We start from the raw sequence: 12,039 nt of genomic DNA, 5'->3' as shown, positions 1-12,039 counted from the left end.
TTATGGCAGAGGGGGGACTAGAACCCAGACCTCCCGAGTCCCACTAGACCACACTTAGTCTTAAAATTGTAATTGTTTCATTTGTAGAAAATTGTTTGTATGTAAGTTGATTGGAGGTTGCTTCAGATTCCAAGGAAAACCATGTTAGAAACGGTTTTAAATAAATAAATAATCTCTTCTCTTGGAAAGTTTAGTTAGCAAGCCCCTCAGGGCAGAGACCTCCCTCCCCCACTCCTTTTCACTCTGCAAAGAGTTACGCATGCCGCAAGCACTATATAAATAATATTTTATTAAGTAACAATATTTTGGGGAGGGGGAATAGGGGGTACCTTCTGTCCGGAACAAGCCACAAAGAATTTAACTGGCTTTAACAGTGAAAATCCTATACATGCCTACTCAGAAGTAAGCCTCCCGAGTTTAATGAGGCTTTCTCTCAGGTAAGTGTGTACAGGACTACAACCTTCTTACACTAGAATACATACTTTTCTCCATAGAAAAAAAAAGCCATAGAAACAGCTAGGTTGCAAATGTTGTTTACAGTCTTTTTTGTCATACAAAGCAGATTAAACGAGGATACGGCAAGAACTGCCTCCCCACTGGCTGTCTAACTTCAGTGGTCCTCAGTGGCAAGTTCACCATTTGTAAGGACCATGTCATTCAATGTTGCTTGTTACAGGGAGTTATCAGGGAACTTCATTTGCATCCATCGCAAAACTCTGCTCGAAAACTAGGTGACATGAACTTAAGGCAAAATGAGCTCCATTTGCCAACACACCGAATGCATCACTTGGGAAATTACTGGCAAGAGAGATTCTGGATCCAAAGTCCTATTTGACAACCTTTCACCTTGACTTTATGTAGTTGTACTGACTTGACCATCAGTCATTGCACTTTCCCCAGGCATTTGTTTATTCCCCTCCCGTGAGAAGCATCTAGTGACTGCCTTTTTAAGCATGTTTTTCTCGCCATCAGACACCAAAGCCCTTTGGCAGGCAATCCAACCTCAAACCCAAGGGGTGGGCAACTTCTTCCACTGCCCCTCTCCCCAAGAAGCCTGCCCCTCACTGCCAAATTTGTTGCTACAGCAGCAAAAATGGCAGCGATTTCGCTGGGAAACAAGTCAGGTTGGGAGGGCGCTCACCTTGTTGCCAAGCAGAACTGCAGTTATGGGAGTGAGGCTCTGCTTGCGAACAAGACACCTGCTCCCCATGCACCTTTGTTTCCCTGCCGCGATTTTTGCTGCAAAACCGATGGATGTGGGGGATGCAGCTGCTTTTTCTCTGCACGGCGATTTCGGCAGCAGGGGGAAACAGCTTGCAAAGGAGTGTGCCGGCATTCCCGTTTCCCAGAAAAGGAATCCGCGAATGAGCCCCACGCATCGCACGAACGGCGAAGCCTGGGTCTCAAACTAAAAAGCCAGTTGCCCTGGCTAAAGTGCTAGGCCACGGGCACGTGGTCTCTCGAAAGGGGAAATCAATAGTCACCCCCGTCCCATCCCGTGACATGGTTTCCTGTCGAATTCTGACATTCCCTTCCTGCAGGTTTCAAGTCATTCTCAGTTGCGCTAAGAACTTTTGTTTCACACGTTTTCGAGGCCACGACTGTACTACTCCAAACCTTCCCCTGCTTCAAATCCCTGTGTCAAGCAAACCATAGACAGCCATAGGTGTGAGGTTAGGTTAATGCCTGCCAGCGTCAAAAGGAAGACACCAGCAGAATTAGCCTCATCCACCTGTTGAAGGGCCTCTGCGTCCTGGTCTCCACGAGCAAGTCCCACCACCTTCTCCAGACAGGGGATTGTAACCTGGGATGAGAGAGAAGAACGTCACCACGTAACCATTGGGGGAAATCCGGGAGCTGCAGCAAAATGTACAAACCATACAGACGTGACTTCACGATAGCAGAAACAAAGGCAGGAGTCCTTCTCGCCCTTGCAATATTGTATTGTATCTGTGGGTCTAGATGGGATATTTGTGCTAAGGGGCAGAGAACGCATGGATCGGCAGGACACCCTGACACCTTCATGCATGTATATATAGTAAGATTTTTCTCTTTTCCAATTGCTGCTAGTACTGTTGACTCGTGAGAAAAATGTTGCTAATACGGTTCAGCTGTTTTTGCTGCCTTATGGCTGGACTCATTAGGTTTTATTTTTTTAAAGGCGATTGGAGGCCTCTCATGTAGAAAGGATGCACGCTAATATTTAGAAAGCCACACGTCAAGTAAGAGTGCAACCTGATGCATGTTTAGACAGAAAGAAGTCCTACAAATCCCAGCATTCCCCAGTCAGCCATGGTGGGTGGGGAATTCTGGGAGTTGTGGGGACTTTTTTTCGTTTAAGTACTATATGCATAGTATGGTACCCTAAGTATACTAAAAGAGAATGCAGTAGAAACGGTTGAACTAATCTACTGTGTTTCTTCTTCCCAATAGGTGGAAATGTGCACATCTCCAACACCCAGCATGCAAGCAGCCATTGCTCACGCCTGAATTCAAATAATTGTTGGAGACATAACTATGGTTTGAATACTGGGTGAAGTTAGGGCAGCTCCCCCAGCCTGGTACTTTCCAGATACTTTAGACAACAAGCCCCATAAATCCAATGCTGATGGCAGTTGGAGTCCAAAACATCTCAAATGTACCAAGTTTGGGTAAGGCCAGAGGATCATTGAGTAAGTGGGTTTTCCTAAAAATATGTTGCACAGGAGGACAGAGAAGAGGTATGCACATATGAAATTGCCTTATCTTGAGTCAGAACCACTGGTCCAGCTGATATAGTACCATCTACTCTGACAAACAATGGATCAAAGGTCTCAGGCAGAGAGGGGTCACTGCGATGTTGCCATCCACAATGGGGTCATGGGTGGCTACCCGAGGCTAAAAGAGTCTACTCTGCAGTGCCCCCCCAAAATCTGCAAAACGCCCTCCCCAGGAAGATCCACCTGGCTTCTTCACTGTATACATTTAGACACCAGGTTAAGACTTTCCTCTTCCGGCAAGGGTTTAATCTTTCATCTGTTGCTCAGATTATTAACTTTACTGCTGCCTCTTTCATACTGTAAATATTGTTAAAGTTTCAGTGTTTCGTATTTTTATTGTTATATGTATTATTTTGGTTGTTGTTTTGCAGTGTGCGTTGCTGTGTGTTTATGAATGTACACTGCACCGACGTCACCTGCTAGGTGGGCAGAATATACAGCTAATAAATAAATTCCCAATCTGCCACAGAACATGCTTCTGCTGGGAGCTGCCAGGGACTGAATCTGCGTGCTTGGTTAATGTCCTCGTCCAAAATAGGTTAAGACATATTGTAGAAGCAATTATAGGAGTAGGAGATTTAGATTGGATGGAGGATAAAACCACAAGTAATGTAGAGATGAGTTTGGAAAATGTTTTTTTTAAGGAAGGAGGGAGAAAATGGGTTGAAAGTATAGATAATCCACTCCTGAGGTCTCAATGGGAAATTTGGAGTAAATTTAAAGGGGAGCTGCTTCCGATCATGTTAAAGAATGTTAAAGAATTTCCCGGAGGAACTGAAGGTAAGTAAAATATTAAAAGAGAAAAATAAAATGAAATTAAAGGATTGGTTAAGAGAAATAAATACAAGAGAAGATATGGAAGAGCTTTTAAAGGAGAAAAAAATAACTTGGTTAGAGTATAGGCAATTAGAACAGTGGAATAAAAAGTGGATTAGAGAAAATAGAGTTTGTAGAGAATTGACGAAGTTTGAGGAATTAATAGTTAAAAGGGAAAAGTGTAAGGGAGGAAGTTTAGCATTAAAAGGGTTAATGAGTGAAATATATAAAATATTGCTAGAGGAAGGGCTAACGGATAGTGCAGGAAAAATGGTATGGGAGACAGATTTGAAGGTACAAATAGGACGACAGAGCTGGGAGGGACTCTGGAAACAAAGAGTGTTGAGAAGTATGTCAGTGAGAATAAAAGAGAACTATTTTAAAATTTTGTGGAGGTGGTACCTAACCCCGATTAGATTGAGTAAGATAAATAATCAGCATTCAGCAAATTGTTGGAGAGGATGTGGGGAAAAAGGAATGTATTTATATATGTGGTGGGAATGCAAATATGTACAAAGATTATGGAAGATGGTGTTTTTAGAAATTGAAGAAATAGTGGGAATGAAGATAGAACAAACACCAAAAATTGCATTACGGTCACTATATGAAGATTTAAAATGTGGAAAAGAAATTAAAGAATTAATATCGAGTTTGTTGACTGCAGCACGATTGATGATAGCTAGGAACTGGAAGATTCAAGGGGAATATTCTATTGAAGAATGGTACAAAGAAGTATGGGATATAGCTATTAATGATAAATTGACTTGTAATATTAAGTGGAGGAAAGGTATAACTAAAATAAACGAGTTTGAAGGAATTTGGAAACAGTTACTAATATTTGTATTTTCTAAGGGAAGTGGGAAACCGCCAGCAGAAGACAGTATGAGATTTTGGAAGCAGGAATAGATCCCGAGGTGGGGGGTGCACTTATATGTTAAGAATGATTTGATTATGTTATGATATGTTATGTTATAGTTAATATCTAATCAATATATATGTATTCAACACTTACTCAACATGTATGTAGTATGTTGTTGTTGTTGTTTCTTTATTATAATGGTGTATGTTTAATTATGTGGAAAAGCAATAAAAATCTATTTAAAAAAAAAATGTCCTCGTCCAGAAACAAAGCTAGACCGCAGGGCACAAATCACTCGGCTGGGCTCATGCAAGAGCAGGGCCAGGACACAGAAAGCCACAGACCAACAAAATGTGCTGACACATTGGAACACTGTGCACACTGGTAGGGGCTTCCTCTCCTTCAGACAATACGACAGACTTCCTCATTCTGATACTCTCCAGTTGTGTTTGGATGCAACCCCCATAATTCCCAGCTGAGAATTATGGGAGTTGCACTCCAACACAACCAGAGGGACAGACAGGAGTTGTACCAGCCGTTGGGGCACCCTACTGAACGGCCCAAAGAAACCTGAGGCCCCAAAACCCGTTTGTTCTCCAAACAACCACCTGGACTTGGAACGTACCGGCATTTCGTAAAGGCTTTCCTTTGGATCTTGGCTTTGGGACAGCAGCCGAGGTTGAGGCACCAGGCTCAGGTTCCTGACATTTGAGAGAAAAAGAGTAGTTCAGCTCAGCCTCTCATTTTTTTAATTTATTATTTATGTATTGCATTTCTATACCGCCAAATAGCTGAAGCTCTCTGGGCGGTTCACAAAATTAAGACCATTCAAAGTATAAAGGAAAGGAAAGGAACCTCTTGTGCAAGCACTGAGTCATTACTGACCCTTGGAGGGATGTCAGCTTTCACTGACGTTTCCTTGGCAGGCCTTATAGCGGGGTGGTTTGCCGTTGCCTTCCCCGGCCATGATTACCTTTCCTCCAGCTAACTGGGTACTCATTTTACCGACCTCGGGAGGATGGAAGGCTGAGTCGACCCGAGCCGGCTGCCTGAAACCAGCTTCCACTGGGATCGAACTCAGGCCGTGGGGAGAGTTTCAGCTGCAGAAACTGCTGCTTTACCACTCTGCGCCACACGAGTATAAAACAACAGTATAAAACCATAATATAAAATACAATATAAAAGCACAAATATTTGAAGTATTGCCCCCCCACCCCCTGCCCCCAAAGGCTAACCTGGTTTTGTTTGAGGGTCTCCTTGTAGCTTTTGCCTTCTTGCATGCTTTCCCACATGGCTATCTTTTGCTTTCTCTTCTCCTCCTCGACCTAAGTGGCAGACATGGATTTAGAAAGTGAAGAGCTTGGTTAAAATAGTTAGGCCAGGCTTGCACATCTTAGATGACCCACCACACTAAGCACAGCCCTCGGGGGGCTTGGTCGACTTCCTGTTTCTGCTGCTAGTCTGGGATTGCACAAAGGGGATACCAGCAGGCCACAATATACAGCCAACTGGCTCTGTATGGCTTAATGGGTCACAAGTTGCACAGGCCTGGTTTAGGCAGACAGAAACAGAAAAACTGGAACTAGCGCCGGAGTCAATAATTATTATTTATCACATTTCTATACTGCCCTGTAGCTGAGGCCCTCTGGGAGGTTTACAAAGATTAAAGACCCTCAACTTGATTCTTCACATTTTTAGTGCTAGATTACATTCGCATAATTAAAACTCTTGCATCACTTCATAAGTCAACTGGGGACGTTTTAGGGGAAGAACCTGAACGCAACCCGAAAACAGTATTAATCTTTTCCCCCACTAGATGCAGCATACGGGTAAGATGTATGTATCTTTACATCATATTTCTAAATAACATGCAAACATGTAATCACTGACCATTTGGCTTGTTGCAGATGGTAGAACTGTTGACAATCTGTCTGACTGTCAGTTACAGGCCTAGCTGGTTTGAACATTACCTTCCTCTGTTTCTCTTTGAATTTTTCTGCTTGAGTATTCAATTCTTCTTGCATTTTCAGACGGGCAGCTAACAAAGCTTCTTGTCTTCTAACCACAGCATCAGGTTCTAATCAATCACAGAAGATAGTTAGCAAAAGCAACCATCTCCAAGATGAAAAAGTCCTTCCTTTTTATTTGTCCTGAATCTCCCACCAATCAGTTTCATGGGAGGACCCCACTGGGTTCTAGTATTTTGAGAGAGGGAGAAAAATGTCTTCTTATCCACATTCTCCACACCATACAGAATTCCTCTGTGTTGACCTTAAGATTGCAAGCTCCTCAGGGCAGGGGACTACCTTTTTGTTGTTCCTCTGTAAGGTGCCGTTCATGTTGAGGGGGCGATATAAATAAATTACAGGCACAACTGTCCATTTTATCAGAACTCTCAAGAGTCTTCACTTCACTCTCCGTTGTAATTCTGATACTACTCACAATATGTTTAAACACAATTCACAGATTGAGAATTGGCTCCCAGCAAAGACAGACAAGTACAAGCTAACATGCTTCTGTGCCAACCAAGCCAGCACTACACCGAAGACAACCTGTGCTTCACAGAACCACCAACTCCGGTAATACTGCACTTAATAAGAAAAGACAACATACAGAAGATATAAAAGACAAGGAGTGTGTGTATATTCCAATCTCCCTTGTTTTGGGACTACTGTATTGTAGCGTTATTGCTATTTGATTTTGCTGAGGGTTCTTGCAATAATACAGACAGACAAGGGATGCAGAGCCTCAGTATCAAACCAGGCTCGCCTGGGGTCCCAATCCAAGCCTCTGGGACTCCCCACATGAACCCACCACTACTGTTCCCCTGAACATTGATCATTTGGTAGTTCCTCAGCTTTTGTACAGTCCCCCACCCACCCCAACTCTAGAAAGCTCAAATTTTAGCTTTAAGCTAAACGCTCTTCCAGAACATTTGAGAAGTACAAGTTCAATCGCAGCTTTTAAAGCTCAACTAAAAACTTTTCTTTTTCCTAAAGCTTTTAAAACTTGATGTTGTGCAGACTTTATACTGTTAGTTTTACCCTACCCTGTGCCTGTTTATTATTATTATTATTATTTATTTATATAGCACCATCAATGTACATGGTGCTGTACAGATTATACACAGTAAATAGCAAGACCCTGCCGCATAGGCTTACAATCTAATAAAGTTGCAGTAAACAATAAGGAGGGAAAGAGAATGCAAACAGGCACAGGGAAGTGTAAACAGGCACCGGGTAGGGTGAAGCTAACAGTATAGAGTCAGAATAAACTCAATATTTAAAAGCTATAGGGAAAAGAAAAGTTTTTAGCTGAGTTTTAAAAGCTGTGATGGAGTTGGTTTGCATTCTCTTCCCCTCCTTATTGTTTTACTATGATTTTATTAGATTGTAAGCCTATGCAGCAGAGTCTTGCTATTTACTGTTTTACTCTGTACAGCACCATGTACATTGATGGTGCTATATAAATTAATAATAATAATAATAATAATAATAATCATCATCATCTTTGGCTGGAGTCCTTTTGCCTTCACATCTTTGGTTGAAAGAGGTTCAACATCCCTCAATATGATTATATATAGATATATATGCAAACACAAAGCATCCACAGCGCAAGCTGCTATTGCAAGGATACTTAACAAACCAAATAGCAACAACATTTTAATCTGGCAGTCCCAGAACAAGCGAGTTGATAAGTTTTTTGACTGGCCCAGCTTCCTGATTCCACAAAACTCTTCATCCAACCAATCACAGCAGTCAGATAGCTCTATAGAGTTCTTAATTGTATCTACAGATGATCACAGTATCTCACTAGTAATTGCTGCAGATCATAGCGCAATACTGATTGCTGGGGTTTCACCATTCCATATTATTACTTACACACACAGGCTTTGCAGAATAAAATAAGCAAGGGGCAGGCTCCTTGGAATCTCAATTTCAACAGCAGGGAAATAAATAAAAGTGTGGGGTTGTGTTGAGGATATTTTGCTTCCTTTTCCTCTCTTCTCATTTTCATGCTCCCTATGATCCCCAGACACAGGATTCCTTACAACCAATTTAAACCCACTTCCTTCTCCCAGTTCTTGTAAACTCATTTATTCTATTCAAAAACAAGATTGTGTTTTGCCGCTAATTAGCAATACTCCGTATTGTCATTTTGTTAGGAGTAAGTTTCCAATAAATGTATATTGCCCTGGTGTGTGAATTCTACACGCAGGTTCCAGTTGTGTGAAGTCTTGAAATCACTTGAAATGAGAACAGAAACGCAAAAGGGCAACCTCTTAACAAACATTAACACACCAACAGCTGCTGCATCCAAATGGGATCTCCTGGGGCCTCGAAAGCTCTTGGGGAGTTTTTGTACAAGTAGATAAATAGCAATGAGGCTGAAAAGGATGTACCACCCATAGTCTGAGAGCAGAGAGCCCACTGGAAGAAAACACAAACAGAAACAAGAATTAGGCTGTCAGTCAGCAAACCATCGGTCATTACAAACATCTAACACAAATCCAACTGAGAGACACATTTTAACATAGGTGATCCTAGGATACTGGACCTAATTTTGGAGAATAAAACGTGTATATAACCTGTTGGGCTGCAAGAGCAAATGTAGAGACCTTATATATAATATATCTACCCCTAATAGATAAGATAACAAATATTCTTCCTGCTGTTCAAAACAGGAATGGTCTCAAAAATTTCTTTCAGAAACGTATCCTTAGGGGAATTATCCATATAACATAATACATCATAGGAAGTATCCTCTATCTTATGTGATAAGATAGTTCAATATACAAGTTCAAATTTCCAACACAAAACTCTAAAACCAGGCAGCAAAACAACTAAAACTTGGTCTGTGGCAACCAATTAATATGAATATTAACAAGGAACATGACGACAGAGATGCTACAGACCAACCCTTATTTGTTTTGCTGAGAGATAAGCGATGAGTAACAGGCCATTCACAGCAAAACAATTTCACTTTCTCTTTTTGATTTGTAGTTGTTAAGAAACAAACTATGCTCTTTAGCATAAAACCCTATTCTACAGCTACGGCACTCAGAAATCTGTCCATGGCTTTCCACCATAAACAACCTGGCTGGGGGATGCTAGGAATTGTAGTGCAACAGATCTGGAGGATACCAAGTTGGGGAAAGCTAGCTTTGCCCAACCTGATGCCTTCCGAATGTGTTAAAATACCCCTCCCCCTAACCAGCATAGCCAATATCCATGCTGTCTGGGGATGCTGGGAGTTGTAGTCCAACATTTCTAGAGTTGGGGGAAGCCCAGCTTTAAAAACCTGCACCATTTTCTCAGTGATAAACAACAAGTGTGGTGTAGTGGCTAGAGTATTGGACTGGGAGTCAGGAGATCCAAGTTCTAGTCCCCACTCGGCCATGGAAACCCACTGGGTGACTTTGGGCCAGTCGCAGACCCTCAGCCCAGCCTACCTCACTAGGTTGTTGTTGTGAGGATTAAATGGAAAAGAGGAGGATTATGTACATGGAGCTGGACCATAAGGAAGGCTGAGCGAAGGAAGATAGATACTTTTGAACTGTGGTGTTGGAGGAAAATTCTGAGAGTGCCTTGGACTGCAAGAAGATCAAACCAGTCCATACTCCAGGAAATAAAGCCAGACTGCTCACTTGAGGGAATGGTATTAAAGGCAAAACTGAAGTACTTTGGCCACATAATGAGAAGACAGGATACCCTGGAGAAGAGGCTGATGCTAGGGAAAGTGGAAGGCAAAAGGAAGAGGGGCCGACCAAGGGCAAGATGGAGGGATGATATTCTGGAGGTGATGGACTTGACCTTGGGGGAGCTAGGAGTGGCAACAGCTGACAGAGAGCTCTGGCGTGGGCTGGTCCATGAAGTCACGAAGAGTCGGAAGCAACTGAACGAATAAACAACAAACTTGGATTCCTTAAGGAGGAGTAAAAGGCAGGGTTTGAATGCAATAAAATGAATAATGTCTCCTGTTGTCAATCCCCACCCCGCACCTGCTAACCAAAAGGTGTAGTCAGTGGAGGCTGGTGGCTCAGATTCCCATGGGGCTGTGAATCCATTCTGGGTTTCAGTTAGAACCAGCCATAGCGCTAAATGAGCTGTCCAAGGGGCGGAACCCCATTCTCAGACTAGGTTCAGCACCTTGGACTACTCATTTAAAGTTCTGACTGGAACCCAGAATGGGTGCACAGCCCCGCCGAAATCAGAGTCACCAGCCTACACGGGGTACACTGCCTCTGACCACGGAGGCTCCATTTTTAGCTGTCACGCCCAAAGGCCGTGGGAAGCAACCCCTCAAGGAAGGCCCCCCTCCTCCGCCCCCTCACCTGCGTGCTGAAGGAATTGGAACCCTTCCTCTACACCCGCCGCCATCTTGCAACAAGCCGGAACGCCTCAGCTGCATCCGGGTCCTCCTCCCCTTAATCGCCGCCCCGACCATCCAATGAAAAAGCCGCACCTATGCCCGCAGCAGGGCCAATGAGAGTGTAGATAGGATTGGGCCAATCCGAGGGAAGGGCTGGAAGAAAAGGGGTGGGCGCGTGGAAGGAACGCGACCAATCAGAAGAAGGGGGAGGAGTAAAGGTGAAGAACGATGACTGTGCTGAATAGAAGAAGCGGAGGCGGTGACAATCCTTATCCACGTATGGAGTAGGGAAAGAGGAGCCTGGGGTGGGTGGGGCATGGGGATTACTTGAGAGTAGATATGCGCAGGAATCCCATGGCAAAACCTTGCCTATGCCCTACTTAGAGTAGACCCATTGAAATGAATTGACCTCCTGTTAGTCATGGGTAACTGAATTCCAATTTATTTCAATGGGCCTACTGTAAGCAGGGATGCTGGATTTTTACCCTTTGTCTAAAGCAGCCACTAGAAAAAAATAAGGTGGAAAAAAAGATTTATGTCTAGCTTGCAGGTAACTTAGGGTGACCATATGAAAAGGAGGACAAGGCTCCTGCATCTTTAACAGTTGCATAGAAAAGGGAATTACAATGGAACTACTCCAGAGCAAGTGGTGCTTTGCATAGGGTGACCCTATGAAAAGGAGGACAGGGCTCCTGCATCTTTAACAGTTGCATAGAAAAGGGAATCTCAGCAGGTGTCATTTGTAGATATGGAGAACCTGGTGAAATTCCCTCTTCATCACAACAGTTAAAGTGCAGGAGCTATACTAGAGTGACCAGATTTAAAAGAGGGCAAGGCACCTGCAGCTTTAGCTGTTGTGATGAAGAGGGAATTTCACCAGGTTCTCCATATATACAAATGACACCTGCTGAAATTCCCTTTTCTATGCAACTGTTAAAAATACAGGAGCCCTGTTCTCCTTTTCATATGGTCACCCTAGGTAACTCTCTCTCTCTGCCTGTATGCATACATACATATATATAATTGGATAATAAATGTATTTATATTATAGCATATTTATATTCTAGCCTAATCAATATTAATCATTCAAATTAAAGAAATGTTTAACTGATGTACAAAACAAGACTTTGCATAGAAGAAAGGATTACTTATATACTTTTCTGGGAACGCCTGTTAAAAAGAGAATGTTTTTCAGTAGGAATCAAAACCCCAGAAGTGGTGCGGAGTTTCTGT

At 42.9% G+C, this 12,039-nt stretch overlaps 1 protein-coding gene across 1 annotated transcript; it reads right to left on the bottom strand.

Moving 5' to 3' along the window:
- Positions 1–269: 269 nt before the first annotated feature.
- On the bottom strand, positions 270–10,850 carry SELENOS (selenoprotein S). The gene is given in 7 exon segments (XM_063142183.1): positions 270–1,774; positions 1,776–1,804; positions 5,060–5,135; positions 5,670–5,759; positions 6,405–6,511; positions 8,736–8,864; positions 10,769–10,850. Coding segments are annotated over 7 exon segments (645 nt in total). The 5' UTR covers positions 10,815–10,850; the 3' UTR covers positions 270–1,606.
- Positions 10,851–12,039: the final 1,189 nt, after the last annotated feature.

The sequence above is a fragment of the Elgaria multicarinata genome, chromosome 16, assembly GCF_023053635.1.
Source record: "Elgaria multicarinata webbii isolate HBS135686 ecotype San Diego chromosome 16, rElgMul1.1.pri, whole genome shotgun sequence".
In the NCBI taxonomy this organism is placed as follows: Eukaryota; Metazoa; Chordata; class Lepidosauria; order Squamata; family Anguidae; genus Elgaria; species Elgaria multicarinata.
The sequence above is the reverse complement of the archived record's forward strand: the minus strand, read 5'-3'. Positions and strand labels throughout refer to the sequence as shown.